Source organism: Chroicocephalus ridibundus, chromosome 12 (genome assembly GCF_963924245.1).
Source record: "Chroicocephalus ridibundus chromosome 12, bChrRid1.1, whole genome shotgun sequence".
Classification (NCBI taxonomy): Eukaryota; Metazoa; Chordata; class Aves; order Charadriiformes; family Laridae; genus Chroicocephalus; species Chroicocephalus ridibundus.
In genome coordinates, this window is record NC_086295.1 from 1,202,682 (window position 1) to 1,228,239 (window position 25,558).

The 25,558-nt window shown below is 42.7% G+C and overlaps 1 protein-coding gene across 3 annotated transcripts in view; it reads left to right on the top strand.

Annotated features, from left to right (window-relative positions):
* The window catches only part of PHACTR3 (phosphatase and actin regulator 3), a 111,756-nt gene that overhangs the window by 62,689 nt on the left and 23,509 nt on the right, over positions 1 to 25,558 (top strand). For 2 of the 3 annotated variants that reach the window (XM_063349660.1, XM_063349662.1), the window contains exons 4-8: positions 1,714 to 1,896; positions 6,226 to 6,429; positions 10,294 to 10,558; positions 11,532 to 11,779; positions 18,396 to 18,549. In XM_063349660.1, coding sequence (XP_063205730.1) covers positions 1,714 to 1,896; positions 6,226 to 6,429; positions 10,294 to 10,558; positions 11,532 to 11,779; positions 18,396 to 18,549 — 1,054 coding nt within the window. The remainder of the gene's footprint in view (positions 1 to 1,713; positions 1,897 to 6,225; positions 6,430 to 10,293; positions 10,559 to 11,531; positions 11,780 to 18,395; positions 18,550 to 25,558) is intronic. The other variant, XM_063349661.1, reaches the window with a different exon arrangement.

The window sequence follows — 25,558 nt, forward strand, 5'->3', positions numbered from 1 at the left end:
CTCCTGTCCCTGAACTATCTCTAAAATAAGGCGTTGGGACCCACTACCAATCGAAGCAGCACATCCACTTTGATCTAAGCACGAGCGGATCATTTCCTACCAGGAACATCACTGTTGTGAGTCTCAGACACTCCTCAACAGAAACTCTTCAACAGGGCTGTCTTCTGCTTGTCATTACTTCATTAGTCATTACACTTTCCGTCGGGCGGGATCTGAAGGAACTGATGCCTCTGACTGCGGTTTCATTGTGGCACAGCTGTTCTGCAGCTTGCCTTTCCGAAGGATGTGAGGAATGTGCAAAGCAGAGTTACCTTGAAAACATTTAGGGAGCTTCCCCCAGCATTTGTCCCCATTGTGAGCACAAAACTGGTCAGAGGTAGCTGTACTTACAGCACTGAGGGATGCGGGCTGCCTGTCAAATAACGCAGGCAGCTGGTAATACACCGATGATTATGTATAGGCCGCCTTCACAATGAGCTGAAATGTAGGCAATGAACTTTTTCCCCCTCCCCTTCCCTGTATCATAGCAACTGTGCTACTGCAGGGGCTATTTTAAGAACAGTAACTTTTCACCAAACGTGATTATGAGGCAGACTGAGTGAGCTCAGCGTACAAAAATACTGCATCCCTTCCGCAGCATCTCTGGGCCAAAATCTGATACCCTTACCCAAAAGCATAATAAATTACTCTGCAGATTGTCCAAAGAGTATTAAAAAGGAGTAGCTGTGAATGTTGGCTATTTTAAATCAACGTTCAAGAAACTTGTCATGATAACATTGCAAGAAAGCATAGCCCTGTCTGGAGATTCCAGAGAGGAGTGCCCAGGGCTGAGCAGTACAACCGCGGAGGTCGGGGGGGACAGCAGGCACGTCCACCAGCGTGGGGCGCTGGCTAGAGCGGGAAGTAATGGCTTTAGTTTGCGACAGTGATGTAGATCTTGTAAATTCTGAGGGAGTCGTGAAGTAAAAGGATAGTTTGTATTCTGAGGACTCTTGCCTGAATAGGAGAATACTAGAAAAGCTTCAGTCATCAAGATGCGTACAGCTGCAGGGATCACTGGCACAAAAATCTGTAAGAGTAAGCAAAGGGAGCAGTTTCTAGGTCTGCATGAAGAGGGATTTGAATTTCTGATCAGCTCAATCACACAGGACACGCTTTTCAAAGCTAAGTAACTAGAGCTATGCTCAAGACCTGCAGCATGGTAGGGAATATTAGCAGGCTTGTCTCCGGCGAGGCTCTGGCGTTACTGCTGGGGCAGCTGGATGCAGTGTGTAGTGCGCGGAGCTTGACACAACTCAGACACGACAGACCAGCTTGTGCAGGCGCTGCACCATGAGCTCTGCTTGTGCAAAGAACTGCCTCCTCCCCGAGCCCTCTGATTCCCCACGCTTGTGCTCATCTCCCACAGAGCAGGGCCTCCCAGGGTACAGCAGCCTTCCTGTACACGCACAGCGGCCATTTGCCCAGGCTGCTGGATGCCCACAGAAAAAGGTGCCTCGTTGAGGAGTCTGGGTGGATAGTAGTATCCAGATGGGCTGGTCTCCACAAGTTTTGCATTACAGATGCTCAGCACTGTTAGAAATCAGGTGCTGCTCTAAGACAAATCTCCGTCCCCTGAGCACTATCAGCCTTGAGACTTCCCAAGAGAATAGCAGGGAGTTTCGGCTTTCACTGCTCGTGCTTTAGTTAAGATTAAATGATTTGGTTTTTTAGATACCGAAGGCAAAGCCTGCACTGGTGATGATGCCACAAGAGCAACACAGAGTGACCCTCCAGCTCCTGTGTGCCAGGCGCTTGCCTCAGAAGAGGTGCAGCAAGAGAGTACAACAGCAGCCACAACAAATGTGACCTCGCTTGATGAGGAGCTGCATTCGGATGAGCTGAAAGAAGATGCAGGTATAGCATATAAAATGCTTGCAAAAAATTATAAAATGTTAAAAAAATATTTCTGCTGAGCTGTTTTATGAGGTGTCAAATATGTCAGTGCATTAGAGGGTCAGAGCACCTTGTTCAGCTCAGCCCATACCCATACTTAAAAACGGTGATTTTTGAGACTGCTACCAACCTGGGGGACTACACAAAGCTTGGCGTAATGGGATTAGTTGGATTACGAGACGATTCAGTCTTGGCATAGTGCCCCTTTGGTATTAGCAGTGACTGCTGTGAAGATGAACCATGCTTCTCTTAAAAACATTTCTTAAATTTCTGTGCCAAGCCTGAAACCTCCTGGCTCGGGAGAACAATGTCAATACACAGGCTACACTGTCCAGTTCATCGCTCTGTCTATGACATGCTGCAAATACAAGCGAAGTTCAATACCAGGAGCACAAATAAGCTAAACCAAGCTCCTTTCATGCAACCATGCTCCAGCAGAGCTCGTCCGTGACAGCAGTTCCTTGGGACCAGAGCAGCCAGGCACAACCCAGCAGCTGGAGGGTTTCTGTTCACCTCCTGGCAACCAAGAAATGCAAAGCTGCAGAGATAATGCTGTATCCTTGTTTGTGGAGTGCCATGTAATGATTATGGATCTTCCTGCCCATTCCCTCCGGTCAATGTTTAGCCCCCAGCCACTCTCACCAAGCCCACCCCTATCTGCCGGGGTTTGCTCAGCGGCGCTGCCTGCTTGTGCCCTCACCCTGCCTCAGGAGCTCAGACTAGAAATCTTTCTCTGAAGGGTTTTCCATTTCTTTGCTTTATCCTTCCCCACTTCCTTTTCCTCCTGTCCTTTCCATTCCCATGACCCATGCAATTTTTTTCCCCTTTTGCTGTTTTGCTTTTATATAATATTGCTCTTTTGGCCCATTTCTAGCTCCACTCCACTCTTAATTCCTTTGACAACAGGAACTCTTCTGCCTCCCAAAAAGTATGTCTTGTCATGTTTGCTCATCACAAGGATTTTTTTGTAAGCTTAGCAACACCTTTCCATCACCTTCTTCATCTCAACTACCTGTGTCATTTCATCGCAAAATATCCCAAAGGACTCTATATGGCTTCTAAAGATTTATCCTCTTTCTTTTTTGTCTCTTAAAATAGAGACAAAATAGAGAAACGGACATAGACAGCTTCTATTGATACAGGCCTCGGTGCTGTTTTCCTTTCTCTTCAAACTCTAGGGCTCTGTTTGCTTTTGTATCACCCTAAAAATTAATTGAGGCAAAACCCATTCATTTCCCTGTTCTTAGAACAACTCTTCTGTATATATTTTCCTCCATTTTTTGAGGTGTAATTTCTCCAGGTTCCAAAAAATAACAGTGGGATTACCTTCTCCTGTCTCCCTGGTCTGCGAGACTTCACTCTTATTTGTTGGAAATCTTCCTACCTCCTTCATCGGTGGCCTCCAGCTTTTAAAATAATTATTGTTGATCTAGTCTTTCTGTGCTAATTTATCCCTGTCTGTGCCTTTTACCATTCCTGCCTCTAGTGAGTCTGCCTTAAGGAATTCTTTGTGTGGGAAAGCTCTTCAAAATTGTCAGTGTGTACTGCTAAGTTTGTTATAATGTTGAGTTCATTATAATGTTTGTCCTTGGGCTCAGTCCAGGCCCAGTGCAGTAGGTGTCTTTCCACAAATTCATGTGAATATTTCACCAGCTAGAAACAAAATGAATATATTTGCTTTATACCCAATATGTCATATTTCATCTTGAGGATGTGGGATGAAGGCCAGGGAGGGGAAGAGGAGGAAACAAAAGGAAATATTTGTAGACTTCATGTTTGGATAATACACGGCAAAAGAAGAGCCTAGGCAGAAAGGGCAGTTTTTCCCACCTAACCCAGCCCATGGGCTGGGGGCAGTCCCAAGGGGAGGATTTCTACCTAGTGGCATTTCGACAAGTGGCACCCCATGAATAATTAGTCACTCTGGCAAGGAGTCTAGTGCTGAGCACTTGGAATATTTTCAGCAGGATAATATTCACTCTGCAGTATGAAAGTTGTTAATAGGTTTGTATAGTCAAGACTCAGGTCTGCCTTCAGACCAAGTCAAACATGTGCTGCTGTTACCAGAAATAACCACAGAAAAAAAAACAGAAGCAAACCATTTTTTGCAGGGAATGTAAAATGGACATTTTTAGACAAGAGTGCACAACGCCAGTTTGTTTTTGTGATACCACTCTCTGAACAGGATGGAGTTCAGAAACAAAAAAATCTGTTTGACTGAGGACGAGTGTGTTTTGGATCCACCTTCTTTAAAGGAAAGGTCCTACTGTGACTGCTACTCTGCATCCATGCCAAACAGCACTTCATGTCATGGGGAGGTCTACTGATTTCAGTGAAGTTACTGCCAGAAGAAAGTATCGCTCCACTCAGGGGATTGTGCTGAAATCTGACTAATTTTCCTGCCAAGCTACTAACACCTACTGGAGCTCTTGATCTTTCTGTAACGTAACCCGTTAGTGACTTAATTTTTCTCTTCCTCTATTACACATTTTGTCTTCTATGCAGTAGGCAAAAAAATACAAAGTGATGCCAGCCTGGAACAAAGCATTTCCCTCGAAGTATATTTTAAAGATAATTATTTCCTTCTGTAATTCAGGCAACTATCACATATGGCAGCTTTCCTATCAAGCCAAATGTCACAAGAATTCCTGTTAAGGATTCATATTTATTCTACTTCCCTGTCTTTGAATGATAAATACTCATTCCTCATCTTCTAGGCATACTCATTAATCTGTTTGTCAACAAATTAAATGCTATTATCTTGCCAATGCTATTGTTTCCAACTGCTTAAGTGCTCTGGTGCCTCCCCATCCACTGTGAACACAAGGCTGCTGAATGTTCGTTAATACAGAGAATTTGTATTCCAAACAAGACGTATGACCGAGCCAAGAAAAGATTTGTGACGTGGCAGCAGTGGGTGCCCACTGCTTTGTGTTTTTAGGAGATGGCCTAGAATGGTTTGGAAGGAAAGATACTTTGTTTAGACAATCCAGAATGCTAAAAGGAGTGAGATTTGCCATTTACCCAGCCCAAGCAGTTTGGACCTTTCTCATAGTGAGGAGATACTTAAACACCAATCTGCCCATTTGGATGACTGCTTCACTTGCTAGGGTCAGAAAAATAACCCTTATGGCTACCACTGAGCCTGTAGTGGCTGGAAGTGCAGTTTGGTGAGAGCCTGGCTGTGGCTGGGGTCCTGCATTAGAGTCAGGCTCAAGCCTCCCCGTGGGTCCCCACGTATGCCAAGGCAGAGATCAGGAGACGTAACAGAGTGTGAACGTCACTGAGGCACTCTGTGAGTTTAAGCACTGTTTGAGTCAGCTGGTGTCTGAGCAGTATTCAAAGATGTTAATTTTGGACTTTATCGCTGAAATTTCCCCTATGTCCTGCTTCAGCTTCATGCCTTTCTGGATCTATTCCCCCGTGCTCTCATCACAGCCAGGTCAATTTGGTGAACTGCTCAGTGATTCAGCCTGCACTAACTTTAAGAGCTAAGTGTTTTTCCCATCTTTCAGGAGACAATCCTGAAATGAACACTGCTTCACCATCTCAAATGAAGGCTTGGTGATTGAAGTTTTTCTTAAGTACTTTACCCATTCTCTGTTCCACACTAGTTTCTGAGATCCACTGGCAAATCTTTTTAATGGCAGTCTTTTCTTGGTTATCAACTTTAACCTCAGGAAAGACACAACAGTTCTGCAGTCAGGTGCAGTAAGAGACTTGGGATGCGAGCTGAAGTCATGTGTTAAATAAGATAAAAATTAAATTATGAAAATAAGTGTGTGCAACAAACAATTGGAACGTCAGCTTTCATGTAATGTTACCAGTTTGATACTCATTGCCCTTCGGCTGCATGTTCCTAGCACAGACAACTACTCATTCAGTAACTCTGCCACTGCAGCTGCATGCTGTAAGAAAATTCATTGCAGTTCTCAAAAGTTGCTTTGTCTTGCTGCCTTCTTTATTAAAAAAAAAAAACAAAAAACCAAAACCAACCAAACAAAAAAACCCCAAAAAAATAAAAACAGAAAAAGGCTTTAGGGGAAGTAAGGGAAGCTCAGCAGTTTTCTCAGGAACATCAAAACTAACATTTCTTCAATATCCTCATAATTTTATTCTTTACCTGTCTTGGCTGGTTGGCTATTTCACAGAGTAATCATCTTCACTATGGAAAAGAAGTGCTTCTAGCTGTGTGCCATGTGTTCTGTTTTTTTGAATGTTCCTGGCATTGTCCCCTGGCCTGTCATTATTAAATTCGTGTTCCATTAATTTTACTCATCTTCCTACTAGCCAAGAAACCTTCAGCACCCACAGAAGAATTAGAAGATGCCAGCCTGCCAGCATCTGAAGACAGTCCACAAGCCTTACTTGTATCTGAATCCACAGATTCCCCCCAGAAACAGACAGAAAGAAACTCAGCACAGCTTCCCAGCCCTCCGCTGCTCCCAGCTCCACCACCTAAGGCAATCTCCAAAATCACAAAGAGCATAACAGGTCAGTCACTACTGGGCAGTACAGACTTTCCCACCCCTTGCATGTTGTTTGCCTACATAGCACTATATAGAATTTTTTTTGTTACATTCTTTGTTAAGCCTATTGCCGCAAACTGCTGTGAATGATTTCCATATTTCAACCGGAGTGGTCTGGTTATCTGATAACAACACTCTGATCTTTGTACTTCCCATATTTATTTGAATCTCTCAGGGGATTATTTGTTGTGTCTCTATTGCACTAAACACATGTAAAACAAATCAAACCAACTGCAAACATCTGCTGAATCAGATGCTCTATTGATATGTCATAAAAGACAAAGAAGATTTAAATGTTTTCATTAGCTGGACTCCCGCTGTATGACAGTACAACAGCCCAAACCAGGTCCAAGTCAATAGTTCTGTAGAGGTTTCTGTCTGAAGGGTTTACTCTCTAGGGTAGGTCTAATGTAGAACTATGAAATCTGGTCTAGTTACACAGAACACGCACAAGTGATCCACCTGGCTCCTACAAAGCAATCCTTCGGGCCAGACTTCATTGAATGTTTCAAGAGCAATTCCCCTGGGCCTGATTTTCTAGTGTGTTGCCAATGTTGTTACGTTTTCCAACATTCTGGCACTGCAGCAAGAGTGTTAAAGTGAGTATGATTTTAGTTCTGATTTTAGGGCCCCTACATATGGTAAAAGCAGTTAAAAGGGCCTTATTGCACATTCGAATCAAGTCCTGACATCTACATGTCAGACCAGTTGGATATTTAGACTTTTAAGTGGCAGCCATTATCTCAGCCCTGATTTGCATCCACACTCATCTATTGGCACAAAGAATAGGGTTTTCAAAGTTGCCAGGAAGCAAAATATCAGAGGGCATTGTGATCTGACCCCTGGGGTTCATAGAAAATACTGGTTTTCAGCCTTTTTGAGGAAAATTACAAGTCTTTGTTTCCTATGGAAAAATATCCATATTTTGCCCATGCTTAAAAGCCAGAAGAGTTTAAGTGGGAGCTGGATTCAAAATGGTTATCATAATGCTTCTTGGGAGTGGCTGTCCAGATTGTTTCAACATTCTTTGCTATGAGTGAGGCTCTACCCTGCCCCTTCCACCCTGCAACATGGACAGGCACAACCATGATACCCTTTTGAGTTTGCTCAACTGACGAGAAGGCCATGCTCTGCGTGAGATGCAGGCCATTTGGAAAACATGCCCCATGGAGGGTAACAAGATTACAGCTCCACCAGGCACTTCATAGCTTTTTGAGTCTAGATATTTTGCTGCTTAACCAAAGTATTTCCTCTAACATCCAAGATACTTTGAGTTTTGTTATTTCATTCTCATCTAAATTTTCCACAAAGAACAAGTCTTAGTTTTCTCAACGATTCCAGTAACTACAGACCCTTTATCAATAGCAATTATACATTTGTTTATTTTTGTATGGATGCGGAGGCAGTGGTACGTTGAGACTAAACAAACACTGTCAATGCCAGAAAGGGAATACAAATGTATGGGGAGAGAGAAACAAAGAGTGATCACGAAAGAAAAGGAATACGAAGAGGTTGAAAAGCTCTTTTGTGTTTAATTTCTTCCCCCCTTAACAATGTTAGAGATGCTGTTAGCACAGGAGTGAGGAATAAGCCAAGCACCAATTAATCACAGAGAGAGGGGGAACAGGGCAAGGTGCCAAGGCATCACTTTGCAAGATTATTCACAGAACAGCTGTCATTAGGACAAATAAGGTGTGATCTAAGGAAACTCTCAATATTGGCCCAAGCAGCAATGAGGACAGAATTGGCCTCTGACCTGTTCCAGGAACAAGCAGGTATAAAGATAAAACAAAGTCTCCTCCCTTCCGGCTTTAGGGTTGAGCTGAACCCAGGGTTCTTCCTCTGAGAAATCATGGACACCCTCTCTCACTGTGCAGCGGTATGACGTGGCTTAAGAGGTGTTTTTTTTCATCCCCTCAGGCCATGATTCAATGGGCAATGATCAATCATAAACGTCCTCTGGGCATCTCCACAGTAGCACATAATCAAAATCCCCTTGAGTGCCGAAAAGACACCTTTGCTAAGCAGAGGTTGGCTGTCTCCCGGCCACGGCAGCCACCCCGAGCAGCACAGGCAGAGCTCCAGGGTGGGAAAGTGTCTCATTGCCAAGATATTGCTCACTGGGCACCTAGACACTTGAAGAAACACCCTTGTGCTTTCAGACGTTTTCAGATTTTAGATAGTGCAACTTTTGGACTAGCTTGACCCCTGTTGCCTGGATGCATAGAGAGATGAAGGAAGCTCTGCACATTGGTTAGAGTTCTGGGTTTTGAGGGAGAGAAATGTGCAAAAATGCCTTCCAAAAATTAAGAAAATAGTAAGTTAGATCTTTCCTGGAATAACAGAGAAGATTGTAATATCGATGTAACTCTCCTCATTGAAGGAGAAATGTGAAAATGAGACCAGGCTTTAATGTTGCCACTCTCAAAAAAATTTGTGATGTTTGATTTTGGGTATGGCTACAGGAGCTCTCCTTCCCACTTGGGCTTTTGCTCTTGCCCTCAGAAGTTCTGCTCTCCAGACACCCAGCACTACCCTTACCAGATTTCCAGCAGTGAACTTAAGAAAAGGCATGTACCAGAGTAGTTGGTAACCATTATGCAGGATGATAGGCCTGAGAGGAAATATTTAATAACTGAAGTTAATAAGCAAATCTATTTTCATCCTCTCCAGTTTTCTAGAGTGAGTTACTGGTGCTAATAGGAACCAAGTCCTTTTTACATGGGTATTTCAGGATCTCCTGCCCTGAGCAGAAGTTTTTCTCTGCTAGGAACTGAAGGATTTATCTCAAAAGTAAGTGAAAAAAAGTAAAAATAATCTGTAAGTTTGTACAAAAGCTGTACAAGCTGTGTCAGTTTAAATTCCTGTTTAAAACACTAGGTGGCAACAAGAGAAAAGAAATACCCTTCTGTATGAAGAACTCGCATTGCTTTTTACACCCAGACTGAGCTATTGGTGTAAACAACGCCATATGCCAGAGGCTTGGGATGGAGATAAAAGGGAAGGCGGCATGGGGAAGAGAACTGCATAACAGAAAAACTAATCAGCATCTTTTTCAGGCCAGATGTTCAGTTATCTTAATAGTGTGAAACTATGAAATTTACATCCAGGGAAATGTCCGCTGTGTTTTGGACTCAGGTGCTGGGGAAATGTATATATCAAAGTCTAATTTCTCATAAAATCCTTACACAGCATAAAAAATATCTGAATCTGTGAGTAAAAAAAGATTACATTGCCCCACCCTTCTTTTCTCTTCTTAGTGCTCAATACCACATCTTTCATTTGGATTTCATTTGGCAAGTTTTGTTATGCAAACATTATCCTCATATTATAATGATTTTGGCATTTCCTCAACTGGCATATGAAAGACAGAGGTCTAAGCTGTGCGGCAATCACAGAGGAGCAAATAATGATACTGGTACATTCTGTCCTGACTGAGAACCACAGTGCATAAATTTTAATATAGTCTGCCAGAGTCCAGCAGAGAAAGTGCTAGATTGGAAAGCCACCGCAGCACAAGCCATCGGTGGTTAGGAGGCACTGTACTGGCAATCAAGAATATATCGGTGGGCTCGGAAAAAGGAGAATCTGATACTGTGGGAAAGAGGGGAAATGGATGAGGCATCTATTTTTCTAGATCAGAGATCTGATCTGTGTAATATGAGCCTTTTGAATTCAGATAGTTACTCAGCTTAACCAGTTACCTCCTAGCAAGAACAAAACATCACCATTTTCCTCTCTTCAACACAACAAATTAATTGCAGTGCAGACTCTGTGTGCAAAAAAATAAAAGTGTTACACAACATCTTCCCCTCTCGTGTTTTGACAGCAGGAAGCGAAATAGATGACCCAGTCATGAAATCTCCTCCTTCCACCATCCTGAAGAATTATGTCATTGTTAGTTCCTCCCAAATCTCAGGACAAGCTGCCCTCTTCCATCCCTCTGGCCAGAAAAGTTCGGATCCCCATGTCAGAGGACAGGTAACAACACCAACCGGTTCCCCTCACCTGGCTGCCGTCCACCTGCCTTTACCTCCCAGCAGAGTCATTGAAGAACTTCACAGGGCTCTGGCCACCAAACACCGGCAGGACAGGTACGTACAGCCTCCCGGCTCTCTGGGTGCATGCGGACAGTCATTCCACTACATCATTTTTCTTAGTAAATGTCCCTAACCTGTTATTAGAATTTTATCTACCCATACAGCTTGGGTTTGCCTTCCTCTTGATGTCACTACTTTGAACATCCATCCCTGGTTAAAGTGCTTAATTTGGCAGTTACTTCAAAGTATGATTTTCCTTTATAAGGAGGGTACTGTGACACGGAAGTAGGTTTTCAAACAGGCAGAATCATTTGATAATCCTTGACCTATTGCAAAAGAAAATCTCTCCACAAGATGCCATGTTAGAGTACCTAAGGCAAATCCTGCTCTAAATATCAGTACTCCACAGATGAGAAATGCTACTATTTCAGTATATGTCTCTTGGCTTATACATGAGCATATACGGTATCCACTTTTAATACAAATGCTTGTGTGGAAGTACATTGGGTACTTTGTCTGGTTTTTATTATAAGCTCTCCTGTGTATTAGAGGAGGACAGAGATAACCTTTTCCATCAGAGAGCTTTGGAGTTAAGTTGGTAACATTTCTCAATTCCATAACAGCTATTGTCATGGGGAATAGATTCATAGAATATTATTTCCAGGCCCTGTTAAATCTTTGTCATGATCATAAAATATCAGAATGGTAATATTTCATGCCATGTATGTTTTATATTAGAAGGACGTGCTGTGTGGGTTTTTTTAATCGGTACAGTATAGCATGTGGCTATATATCAAAGAAATACATTAGTCACTACCCTTCCGTACCGAGATAGGAAAGTAGATCCGTGTTAGCCATTCTCAACACAGTCTTGAGAATGCCATCCCGTGTCGTCCCATGTTGAACTCTCTGCCCTGGCCTTTATGAGCTACAGGACATTCTGCTTATTCTCATACAATGATAAGTTCCTCCTATGGCAAAAAAACAGTCTTTTGTAAAAACCGGGCTGTGCACCTTCCACCCACAGCTTCCATGGAAGAGAAAGCAAAGGCTCTCCAAAAAAAAGAGTGGATGTCCGTCCACCCAGAACATCTAGCATTGAGCGCAACAAAGAAAAGGAGAACTCACTGAGTTACAGCAGTGATTCAGAAAATAAACGGAACTCAGTTAAAGAATCGGATGAGAACAAAGAAAACATGATCATGAACTCAGAACTCAAGGAAGACTCTGTTTTTTATCAGGACGAGGAAGTTTTGAATGACTCCATTATTTCTGGTAAGGAAAGTCACCTCTATTATAAAGATATACTATTGTAGCTTAACGGAATGCTCTAATCAAGGCAGTATGCAACAGAAAATACTGAGCAGTATAAATTCCTCTGTTGTAAAATTAACTTTTTCAAGGAATCTTGGTGAAAAGCTGAAGTTAAATTTGAGTCATAGCGATTTGTGATCATGTTTGTCTTGGTAGATACTGCATACGAGACGATGTTTAGACTTATGCTGCTCAATTCATGTATTAGTATGCTTTACCCTTTCAGCTACTTATGTACTAGTATATAAGTATAGTGTATATGGATGGCAGCACTTGCAGACACATCTCACTGGCAGTAGGCAAAGCTCTCTGTCTACCTGGTGCCATGCTGGGGATGTTTTAGAAGCACCCCATTTTGGGACTATTATTCCAGTGAAGTGATGGTACGGTGAAAAGCGGAAGAGACCAATGAATCTAGGAAGGACTAACATCCAGAGAAAATATCTTAAAGAAGAAAGTTGCTTCTCCATTTGGTCTATTTCACCCTTTCTTGAGACATATGGGGAATGCACTGTATGATCCTGAGCAATTATTTGAGCGGGCTTTGGCACAATAATCACCTCTCATTAGAAAATTGATTTTTTATTCAAGCCTTTGGTGTTTTCCATGTTAACAGGACAAAAATTCAGTCTGAAATGAATCCTTCAATCTCTTCATCAATGCATTAAGAGGAGGCAGGCAGAGAAAAATTCATCAAGAAATAAAATAATTGTTATAACAGATGAAGGAGGACTTTTAAAATTCCTATTAGGAAGTATAAGCCAGCACACAGGACTCACGAGTTCTGCTCCTGTGTCTTAAGACACCTAGTAACAGAACAGACCACTGAGAAAAGACAAAACAAAGGAGAATCCCTTGCACAGTTGCTGTACATTTTAGGATAACTTAAAAATCACCTTTTAAGTTCTATTCTTTTTTTTTTTTATTTTTTCTGACTATGTGTTGTTCCTGATCATAAAGTGGTCTCCTTTGGTATAATTTTTAAGACCTAGAATCAGCCAGGCAAAAAATATCTTATCCCCTGCTAGTAAAAATAAATCTGAATATTTTATTGTTGAAGCTGAATACTCTATATATTTAACAAAATAATTATTCACTGTCTGTGAAGACAGAAATTATGATGATAGAAGGACATAAGTTATTGTGCAAATTTCAGTGATATCTAGAAGCAACTCTTGGCTTTCCACAATAAGTGTTAAAATTCTGAAATATTTCTGCTTACTACAGTGGAGCAACAGTGTTGGTGTATTGATGACGGCTTAAGCATTGTTTAAACACAGCAAGTGTTATAGGGCAATATTAGACCAACTGATGTAAAAGTTGGATGGAAAATCTTACAGTACTAATTGGTGAATATAATGAGGTGGGGCTGATACATTCTTGAACGTTTTAGTGAGTAAGATTAATGGCCCAAATTTAAAATGTCAGGGGACAGAACCACATACAGACTTGCTTCCCCATTTCTTGTGATGGTGTGCTAGTAATAGAAGTGCACATGTAGATATGTAGACAGAAAATTAGATGCCTTATCTGAAAGGCTGAAAATTCGAAGGTTTGTTATGTAGAGCAGTAATTATACACAGATTAGTATTTATGTGCAGTTGTACACCGAGGGCAAAGAGAGCAAACAAAGATGTTTTATCATCTGATAAAGAGGCCCCAGATATGAATAGAACCCCTTTTCCATGCAAAATACTTTCCAACTTCAACAAAAATATTTTTAGGAATAATTTTTTCTCATTGCTTTCTTTGTAGCTACACAGCCTTCTTCCTCATAATTAATTTATCTCACTCTGGCATTTGAGTCTCTTCACACTAAACTTCAGTCCTTGCACTAAGAAGTCTGTTCCATACACCCCTAAACCTTAGTCATTATAAGACTTGAGCTTTATGTGTAAGACCATTTTCTTTAAGACGGCCAAAGATCATGGCGGACTACCTTGTCCTTGCAGGCTGTAACTAAGCATTTGCAAAAGACCTAATTTCTTCTGCAAGCCTGGTGCTTGCTCTGCCAGTGCTCAAGTTCAGGCACATCTTATGGGGACAACAAAAACCCAGGCCACCCAAAGTTTCAGCTGTTTGATGTCTAAGGAGGTTGCCACAGACAGGTATATGGCCAGCTGGGCAACACGGTCATTTGAACCACAGAAGTCCTGGTGTGGGGTGGTATAACCGCAGCCACGGAGAAGACAGCAACTTTGGGGTTGCGACCACTGCCCCTGTATTCAGTGCAAGCTGGGACATACGCAAGGGATTTCTGGTCTTGACACTGGGTGGCACTGCTGGTGCCAGCATTCATTCAAATGCTTCCATTTGCATTTCAGAGAGGAATGAGAGATCCAGACTCTTTCTAGTTTAAAAAATCTGGGCTGGTTTGCAAGTCAGGAGATAAAACTATGCGTTAATCCAAAGTTGCTTTACAATTACTGTACTGCCTTAGCACGTCACCAACTGTGCCATTGCCACTGCGATGCAGAACAGTGCATCAGTGCAACAGCCCCATGGCTACAGAGAGATCAGTACAGGTCACAGATAAGTCTGGAAAAAGTGAGGAATTTTACCTTGACTTTCCGTTAGCACCCTACTCAATAAATCGTTCTTTGAAATCTCTAAACACACAAGGCAAGAGAGTAGCCTTGTGCATGAATTTAAAAAAATAACATAACAAGCATGTAGCCCACAACTGACAACCAGTGCAAGTAAGGTCTTTCCATCAACACGCAGCATTAGGGTTTGTCTTTCGCTTGATAGAAAGAAGAGTAAACATACAGGAAATTAAATGTCATGATTCAACCGAATTAAAACAGGAACTTCAGTCAGGAACCTGCAGACCAAGCATGAAAAGGGTGTGAATTTTCAAAGCATTTATTGTTGACCCATCCGAGCTGCCATAAATCATGAAAGAAGCCACAGCCAAGATCCTGCCTAAGATAACTTGGTCACGGGACAGACCGGCATTGAACATGCCTTATTGACCGGGAAAAATAACCCTTATGAAGGAAATACTTATATAAGGGTATTTGCAAGTTCACTTTCCACTGAGATAGTGATCAGGAAGGAATTTGCTTCAGGGTACTGAAAATGGATGTGGGGAAAACTAGTTTGGGGATTTATTTCCTCTTTGTTCTCAGATTTTATTCATTTGTTTATTAATTCTGAAACACCAGATATGGGTTTCTGCAGCAGGTGGAATAACAGAACTGGCCATCAGTGGGGCCGGTCAAGATGAAAACAGATGAACTAACTACACAGTGTTTCCTAGAATGTCTGCCTGAAGGAGGTAACATCATCTCCCTCTTTTCACTTTGTTGGGCCGGTATTATTTTTCAGGAATTAACCCAATTGGTCAGGCATGAGGAATGGCTCCTTAGACTAGCAGATCAGCTTAATCCAGATCTCTTGCATTTTATTTGGTGAAATACCCTAAAGATTAATCAGTGCACAGTGCATATGGACCATGGGAGTGGCTATAGCATAAGCCTTTTAGAAATCCAGACATCTGGATGAAGTGAGCACAGCTTATCCTGAGTGGGTTATACGCTCTCTGCTTCCCTAATACAACAGCAGGATTTGGGTTAAAGTTGAGATTTTTCAGATGTGATTTGTGTTTTTAATTTCACAAAGTAGTAGACTCACTCTAAGTACGCAGCAGAGCAGCCTGGGAGTAGACAAGGCCCTGAAGAGTCGCTTCATTTTACTTTGTTTCAAGCAAAACATTGCATTGTTCCATCTCACTTTGAAATACAAGCCTCTAGGGCATACACTGAGCTAGCTTAAGCCAATGTCTCCACATCAGCTTCAAAACCTGACTTCTTGCAAAAAGTCCAGTCTTTTATCTGCAGAGCGTCGGGTTCAGCTGGCTTTCTATGAGACGAGGGACAGCAGAAAATGAGCCCTGACCTCATCTGAGCAAATAAGCAATGTGATTCTAGCCCTTGTCCTCCCACAATTCAAAGATCAGGTATAGTATGGTATGACAAGTAGCTTTATAAGAGCCTGAAGGGAGTAGGGATAGTTCTGCACACTCATACCTTAGCTGTCACTGATGAATGGGAGAGTAACTGTTTGGCGCGCAGCTCCAAAAAAAGTGTTTACTGCACATGTAGGGCTCCCTTGTTTCCTTCTAAGCAGTTCTGGAGAGAGAGGTAGGCATGTGCTGTGTAGTGTGTAAGTATATTGCTTTCAGTGCACCCAAGATGCACCAAACTGCCTGCAAATGCACTATGCAGATGGCCAGCACATGGGCGGCACGTCGCCCGTTCCAGAGACACTGGGCTTAATGTGCATGTGCAGTCTCTCTGCAGCAGCCTCCTGGCGTGACCAAATTCCTCTTACCGCCTGTTTAAAATTTCCAGGTGAAAATGAGAACATGTTCAGGGACACCCGGGAGGTTGCTAGCCCCAAACGTGCTTCAGATTGTTTCCAGAAGGAATTCTGTTCGTTCCTGTGCTGTACGGATTGAGCGCTGCAAACGCCCACTCGGCACCCGTTCCCAGTGAGGTGGAGGCTTGAAAAATCTTGAGAGTCCCAAGCGTGTGGCTTCGTGAGCCAAATGTTTCTGATGGAGTCATTTATTCAGTTAGCAGAAGGCTCTGTGTGGCATCAGCCAAACCATTTAACTTCTTTACCCATCTGTTAAATGCATACCTACTACTTCAGAGGGCTGTGTGGTTTACTTTAATTAATGTTTGCAACAGACTTTGAAAGTATTAGGAGGAAGGTGCTAAACAAGGGCACCGTTTTTAGACTCTAAGCAGGGCTTTGAGCTGATTATGGTTTCTAAAAAGTGTAATTTTACACCACTGCAACTATCAAGAGACTGGTCCCCACTTACACAGGGGAGATAACTACTCTCTGCCCCAGTCTTTCCAACATGTATGTGTGGATGTGGTATAGACTCCTCCCTCTGCATAAAGAAATTCAAAATCAATAGTGATAGTAATAATGTAGGTCCACAGAACCCTAGCAAATAAAACTCCACTGTATGGCAATGAGAATCTATTTAGGATTTAGTATCTTGACAAGCTCCAGAGCATCCTTTAAAACATAGACTTTAATCCCATCTCAAATGCCAAACAAAAATATCAATTAAATGTCATTTTCTTTAAAAATTAGATGACCTTTTCTAGAAAAGGTGAAGCATTAAATTAAAAAAACACCTTTAAAGTAAAAAGGAACCAAAACAAAATAACCTCCTATTACACACCACGCTCCCAAGATGAAACAAATGCAAAGATTTAACTCTAGCTCCTGCACACCCTGACAATATGCTAAACCCTATCTGGCCGGTGCTACTCTGCAATGATAATTTTCAGACTCCGCTGAAGTCCTGGACTGGACACCAGAAAAGCCAGTACGGCATAGTAGAGGCATGCAGGGATCTGGTGTAAGTTTACTTGCTTACAACCTACCGGTAACATGACTGCTGGAAGAGTGCAGTTCTTCCAGTATGGCTCAGCAGCTCACTGGTTTTAATACCACTTCCCTCTTCGTTTCCACCCATCGTAAGCAAGCTACCCCTCCTCAAATATGGACACTGCCTCAGGCTTTCGGTCTGCATTTGAAAATAAAGACAGGTTTCTACTTTACAGCCATTTTATTGCATACCTTTCCAAACACATGGCAAAATGGTTTTATAAGCCTAGGAGTCCAATTTTCATCTGTTCAGCCTGCTGAAGTCTAAAGAGTTACAGCAGAGATACAGAACCACCTAAGCTCAGATACAGTTCCCTCTAGTAAGAGTAAACGGACGTTTCTAGTGTCATCAGGGAGGCAGCATCACGGATTCAACATCCAGCACACTAAAGAGCAATAGACTCCTACTCAAAACAGTTGCTTCATGGTCTCCTACGAATAGTTCTTTTGTAATGGCAATTTTTCAGGTTGTCTGGTTTGATGGAAAACAGGTGGTATCATATTTTTACAATAAGTACAACAGGTCATGCTATCACAGTAAGTATTTGTGTCTCTTATTGCCTGAATGCCCAATTAAGTTGCCAGCATTCCGCAAATCATCGTAAAACCTGGCCTTTTCTTTCATTCCTTGGAATATTTGCCCCTGCTTTCTTCAGAGGGAAAGGCCTAATATCGACAGCGTAGTATTGATTGCTAAATTATATTCTGCTATTCCTGGTTATGCCTGGTGACCCTGCGAGGAAGGTGTACATGTCCCAGCCACTCCTGTCCCTGAGCGATGCAGGAACCACTAAATGGCTCAGGAAATGGGGACTGCTCTGGGCTATAGGGATGCTCAGAGGATTGAGGCAAGATGCCTCTGACTTCTAAACTAGTGATGTAAATCATGTCTCAGCTGCAAATAATTTTCACCTGAGAGCACTGCTTGCTTATAATGGATAACAAAGATAACAGGAATATGATCCTTCTGCATTTGTAAGCAGTTTTGTGTCTGAGCCGTGCACAACTGTAGTGCTACTTACTTACATGAATGTGTAGAACTGTTCATTGCACACTAACATACAGATCACAGTCACTCTGTAGGGTTCCCCCTCTTCATATGTTCATGTTTCCTCTCCAGGAGCTGTCTTTCTAATAACTTTCTTTTCAATGCATGTCCCAGGTACTTTGCCAAGAAAATGCAAGAAAGAACTGCTGGCAGTAAAACTACGAAACAGACCAAGTAAGCAGGAGCTGGAAGACAGGAATATTTTCCCAAGGAGGACAGATGAGGAAAGACAGGAAATCCGGCAGCAAATTGAGATGAAACTCTCAAAGTAAGTCTACCTAAGAACAGGGAGGAACCTCCCTTTACAACAGAGCGGCCTCTGAGTACTGTCAGATGAGACACTGTCACCCACCCCCAAGTCCATTTCCTGCAGTGAATCATACACAAACTAATATAGCACATTTCCAGCTGTCAATCAGTCACATGGAGAAAAATCTTAACTCCCTCTTCAGTCAGGATTCTCTTATTTTCAATGGAAAACAAGACAGAAGTCAATGTGAGAGACAAAATTCTGCCAAATCTACCTGCAGCTCTACTGACGTAATCAAGATTTTGGGGTCCTCCAGAAAGGCTAGTGCTTTAACAAAAATAATAACACAATTATTTATTAACCTGATTTTTCTTTGTCGGCACTAGCTGAATTTGAGGATAAAGGCAATTGTTATAGCTGCACATTGACTTGAACAAAGGAAAGCTCTGTGTGCATTGGTGGCTGGATTTCTGCTTGAAGGAAGAAGCAGCTCCAGCAGCGTTGCCTTCACGCGGGTGAGGTGTTTGTGTAAGGCCAGCTGCAGGGATGGCAGGGATGGTCTGGTTTTGATCGGTAACCAGGGCAACAGGGTAGAGCTATGAAAGAAACAGCATTACTGTGGTGTGTAGCCTACAGCAAAGACTGAAGGTAACTGTGAGGCTCAGGCTGCACCATTTGGGTTTTGTGTGTGGTTTTTTTAAGAGCTACATTTGGATATCTGCAAACATGAATATTTTAGATGAGACAAAGTGGATTGTTAAATAATCTGTGCTGTGCCTGCCCACACTGGGACAGTGAGCACTGCTCACTGCCAAAACACTTGGAATCAAATTGAGAAACATGAACAGAAGTTAATTTTCAAGGCCTATTAAATATTAAATATCTCAAGCCTCTCCTGAAAGAAACATTTACTGATATTTAGGCTAGCTCATTCATGTGTGTGCATTTGATTAAACTTTACCTCAGGGGACAGGGAATGAGAAGTACACATATGGATCAGAGCACAAGTCCTAATGGAGCAGGGTTTATGGAGGAAAACATCACTAGCATCACCACACTTGCCCTCAGCTAAACAACGAGCTGCTGAATGAACAGATGAGAGTTTGGGTGCACTTCATGATGCCCCTGAATACTGGAGCTGGATCCAGTCTCACTGATTGCTGTTCATTCTTTGTAGCATGGTAGCACTTTACACCCAAAGGAGAACAGTGCATTGTGCCAGTGGCTGCACAAGACAGAGCCTGTCCCTGTCCCAAAACATGTACATCCCATACAAGTGAAAAATAGCACATTACAATTTACATTAAGTTCCAAGAGTTACAGGCAGAGCAAGTCATAGATATGCCACATTAATACCCATTGATTTAGGAAGGAAAGTATCATGGACCTTGACCATGGCTTTGATCATCTTGACCTTGCAAGCCTTGTATATTCATATCAGGGAATTATTTCAAGCTGCACTCCCATATTGTTAATTCCATTTTTTTGTCCAGTCAATTGCTCGCTAAATGTCTTCATAAGTCAGGAGCCTAATTTTATGGCTCTAAAATAAACAAAACTGGTTTCCACCCCACTGCATCCATAAAACCAAGTTGGACCATCACAGAGTATTCACTGAGTAAGAAGATTATGTCATATACAGCCACATTCATATTGCTGAAATGCCTGGAAGGTCACATCTCTTCAATACAGCCTGACTTCTCTTAGTGTGAAAGGCCATTCAGGTGGTATAACTACAGGATTTATCTTTTGATTTAACATGTAGCTTGCTCAATAATGAGCCTAAAGAATTATTTTAAAGGAGGCATACCTAAAGTCAAGTGTCAATACGAGGATTTAAAAATGAAACTGTTCTGCTGGTGAAGAAAAGGGCTGGTCATTACTAGAAGCTAGGAAATGTAGCATCTATAGGTCAGTGCAGTGAAGGAAGCCTCCATACTGCCTGCTATGGTCTCATGGAGCAATCTGTGGTGCAGGCTATTAGTCTCATTGGTAATGTCTAGAGGATGGCTAAAAGCCATCTTTGTTCCAAGTGCTGGAAGACAGGCTTTCATTTAGTTCCTTCCTCCTGGAACATGGAAGATTCATCGCATTTCGGGGAACAGACGGTGCAGAGATTGCTGGAATAGCCAGGAATGGCAAAACAGATTGGAAGCTATCTCCCACACAACTTCCAGCACATATGTGCACTGGCAGAGCTCAGCCCAGCTCTTAACTCATCCACCAGAATAGAACATGACCATGCAAACAAGCTCAGGTGGTGGATGCATGCAGGAAAATATTTACACAAGGAAAAGAAAGTACATGTCCAAAATAAAAAGTAAAAATGGGTAGTGTTAAAGGCCAAAAAGTCAAAGCCCTAGAGATATCCCTCTGGAGTTCCTAACTGGGTCTCACCTCACAAACACAGCCCACCCCAGCATAACCTGGTGGTAGCGTGGCAATGTAACCACCGGGCAGAGGGAAAATATCGCATCTTTAAACCCATTCATTTCACTGCCATTTGTGCAGCACAGTCTCTTTGTGCCTTTGTGAAAACTTGGAAGTTTAGGAAGTTTATAGCTAAGGAACGCACTGCTAAGCGTTCAGGTGCGAAGCACTGACCAGGAAATGGGATCCAACAGAGATGTCTGGGCTCTGGATGATTTTGCCATGACCTGTGCCGATAAGAGCACATTGCTGCTGCTGCACTGGTAACACTTTGATAACAGCAATGGGACTTGCCGGCTCATGAATCCACCTGAACCACCAGGCTACAGCCCTGTACTTTAGCACAAAATAATGTACAGGTGGATTAGTCAGTAGTTATATGGCTGTCTGCATAAGAATGGCAAGTAAACAGGCAGTTTTTTCCAAGATCAATATTTTTCAGCACATTTGTAGGGATTTGGAAGTCTACAGCTGTCTAGCAAATTGCCTCAGTCCCACAGCTAACACAGCCTAGCTCCGTACTCTAGAGGGAAAGCTATGCTGACGTATATAATGTGCAACATATACTGAATAATAGTGTCTATGTAACTTCAAAAATGGGGAGACAAAAGAATAACATTTTCTCAAAAACGACGTATTTTTTAAATGGTTCTGCTATAATACATTTCAACAGTAGTTGTGAACCTGCTGAGAAAACCAACGCTGCTATCTTGCTGATGGGTGTTCATGCAGTCAAAGCTAAAATCCCTGTTTTTCTTCCCTTTCCCACTCATTGCATCTCAAAAGAGAGATTGAGGAATTCCGTTATATCTTTTGGGCCAGATTCCACTTTCACAGCTGTGCAAGTCCACTGACTTCAGATTTATTATTGACTGACAGCAGAATGAGTACAGATTCAAGTATTCATTTATGCGCATTGCTGTTTTTGAAGAGTGTATTTCCCGTATTTCGTGCTCCCAGACAATTTAGTCTGCCACTTGTTGCCGTGGAAACAGGCACTTCTCCCTCCTCCTCCATCCAAAATGGCAGTATTCCATTTTCCCCAGATTTCCCTTTCCAGTAGTGTTTTCTCTCACTAATTCATGCGTCCCCGGTGCACAGGGCCACGGTGTGCACTTGCAATATTCTACTGTGCATTAGGCAAGAGGGCTCCCAACAGGTCCTGGTTCCCATTGTTGTGTGTTCGGAGTGTAGATAATAAGCCCTCAATGGAATTCGGTGAATCGAGAGCTCTTTGTGTCAAGAGGCGGGAAAGACATTTGCAAGTACGATTATTTGCAGTAACTGCTTTCTGCCTTACAGTCTCACTTTGTTCTAGATGGGATTTATGCTGAAACTGGAGGAGTAAAATAGTTGCTAGACTGAAGAGTGACGCAGGAAAAGGTTGTTTAATTAAATTTGATATCTGACTATTTAGAAAGTTAATGTTTGAACTGCTTGGGTGGCTGGTACTTCTCAAGTATGCCTTGTATAACCACAGTTAAAGACACTCCATTATTACTTAATGTTTCAATGAAAACATGAATTCCCAGAAAAGATTATACTTGTAATTTTCACTTCATGTTCTGTTTCACCTCCTTGGATATTTGCATAAGTAGACACGATGCATTCAGCAGCACTTAAGAGATTATGGAGACAGGAATACAGATACTGAAACATGGGTATCAAAGGAGTCAGACAGGAAGAATGATGGTTTTATGGACAAGAGCGGAACCAAAACTTGAGCACCTAAAACTGATCTTTACCACATTGAAAAACTTGGCATGGGTAAGTGGATCATGCTGGGGCAAGATTTCTTGGCAATGTAAAGTGAAAAAGGGGGTATCTTTATTGAGTACTTTACCACATCTGGAAATCTGTAGTTCCAATACTGCCCCGAGGTTCTCGGAAAGGCATTTTCGAGTTGACTTGCCCAGAAAGTGCAGACGTAGCTAAACGCACACCCAGATTAGACCCTGGTTGTACCTCAGCCTCATGTAACAGAGCATGAAGTTCACAGTGCTGCTGGAGACAGAACAATACCAAGCAAACAGCCTAAAAGCATAAAGCATGACAGTTCAACACAGAGCAATCTCAAAGGAAAAATTTACCTATTGATGAAACAAAAGCTGTGCCCCGTTTCCCAAGAGCGGCATGAAAAGCCGTGCCCTGTTTCTCGAGAACGGCACATCCCATGTCATTTCCTCACAGAAACGTCTCACTGCAGCTTTGCTCACTGAAAAGGCATCAGCCCCCCAGACCGAGAAATTCAATGGGAAACTGGGCTGAATCTACAGAACTTTGGGGAATATTTGATTTGATTTTGACCAAAGGGCGGGGGGGAAGGTACAAACTACTAGTGGCCCTGATGCAGAAGTTAAGTAGATACTGAACTGAACCCAGTTTTAGAGACTAGCCCAAATTCACCTGGAGATTATCACGGTTTGTTGATGAAGCTCCAACTGTGCTCAAACTCCCGCTCACTGAACTAGAAATCAGGGAACTGCCCTGATTTCAGAAGGCAGGGAAGACTTGACACAGATGTATTCCAGAGACAGAAAGGCAGGGGCAGGCACAAAGAAAAGATCGGCTGTCACTGCTAATTAGGTGTGTACAATTTAATGCATTTTGTTCTTATGTGGCAGGAATCATCCAGGTAACCTTGTCACTGATGCTAAAAATAACCCCAGCGAGTGCAGCGTGGGTGTCTGTGAAAGCCTTAGCTCCTCGCATGAGACGGGAGCTATATATAGAGCTACAATTTAATTCTGTGGGCGTGCGTGTAAGCCGAGGGAGTCTCCCGTTCTCCTTGCTCTGCACTAGACAGCAGGCCGAGATGCTGGCAGCAGGACCGGCTGGGGGATTGCTGTTGGAGATTTGCATGTGGCTGCAGTATTTTATTAACAGTTTGCACAGTGCCTGAATGCTTTTTAAACCTGGTGCTGTGTGAGGATTTGGGATTTTTTTCATGTTTTGTCCCTCCCTTTTCCGTGATGGGCTCAGCTTTTCAGGCTACAGAAAAGAAAAATATTGGCGGGGGTGGGAGGAAGGACTGGAAGAATGGGGGATATGTAAGTGATAGCTGAGATTTTTTGAAGCTGTCTCCAGGATTTAGATGTAAGGATCCCATGGACATTAATCCCCATGCCCTTCCTTGGTGTCAGGCAGTGACACACAGCTGGAAACCCTGTTATATAGCAAGTGACAGCACTGGCCTTACAGTCAAAGGGGCTGAGGTTTAGAATCTGCTGCCACAGTTACTCTGAGACAGTCTTCAAGGAGAAAATCAGGAGGAAAATGAGAAAGCTCAAGTTTTGTTAATGTCTCCAAGCAATGAGTCAGTTTACCCTCCTGTCTACAGGGCTTTTCAGGTCCAAGGGAGCTGCGGTGCAGCTCAAATACATGTATTAGAAGAGGTTCAAGTACATCTGTACATGCCATACCTTGACTACCCCTACTCTGTCCCTTTCTCTTAAGGACTGAAGAGCTCTTGAGAAAGGTAGCATTTGTTCCCTTTCATGTATTACACTTGTAAAAATAGAATGAACTTCACTGATGTGAATCCCTGGTCAGCAAGTAACAAACCTAACTGCCATGGGTGTGTGATCATAACCGACCCTCTGGACAGAAGCTCTTTAACCAGAGGTACGTGCCTGCTTCAGTAATGAAGCACAGTGCATGCACAATTAATTATGGAGCACCCTAGCAGCTCTGGGCAAGAGCCGTGATCTGCAGCTGAACCAGAAAGAGCAATTTGCTGTCTCAGACCAGCCCACAGCATGTTTGGCAAGAATTCTTGAACACGCTAATTCATTTATAAAGGGCTGCAACAGAGAGGACTTAGTCCTGTGTGTGTTTGATTTGAACAGCGTGCACATGACTCAAAGCTGCCCTCAGTGCCGGTTTGTATCGCTAAGGATTCAGCATGCACCTCCTGTTGAAAACATGGGGTATTTAGTTTGTGCTAACACGGGGAAGGGTCATTGCAGAGGGCAGTTAATTCTGCCCAGGGACAAGAAGTTGTTTCACATGTCTGGGGCACAGCTGATGAGAGACTGTCTTCTGGGAAGACACTAACTCCTTGCACTGCTCTGTTCTACTTCCCTGGCTCCAGTGCTGGGAACTCATAATCAAACATGTTTTCCATGGCACAGTGAAGGCAAGAGCAGCAGGTCAGTGCACAGCAGGGAAGGGAAGAGCAGAGCAGGAGGTGTAAACACGGAGAGGAATATCCAGGGTCTTTTCTGGGAAACGGAGTCAATTCCTCGAATAGGTCTTCTAGCATAAGTGGTACATGTGAAACTAGAAATGAAAAAATCAGGGTTCAGAAAGCTGTAATGTATCACAAGAGAGCATAATTATGTAAATAACCTTGCAGGAAAACTGCTAAAGCAAGTGTAATTAAATAAGGAAAAAACAATTTAGGGAAGAAAATAGCGCACTTGTCTTGCCCTGCCAAAATGCCTACAAATAGCATCTGTTCAGGCTCAGATCCTCTCTCAGAAAATAGGCATCTACACATGCCTGAAGATCTGGGCCCTAGCCCTGTAAAGGGACAAGCAGTCATAAACCAAAATGGAAATCTGCGGAAAGCCAATAATGCTCTGTAATGCTTCAC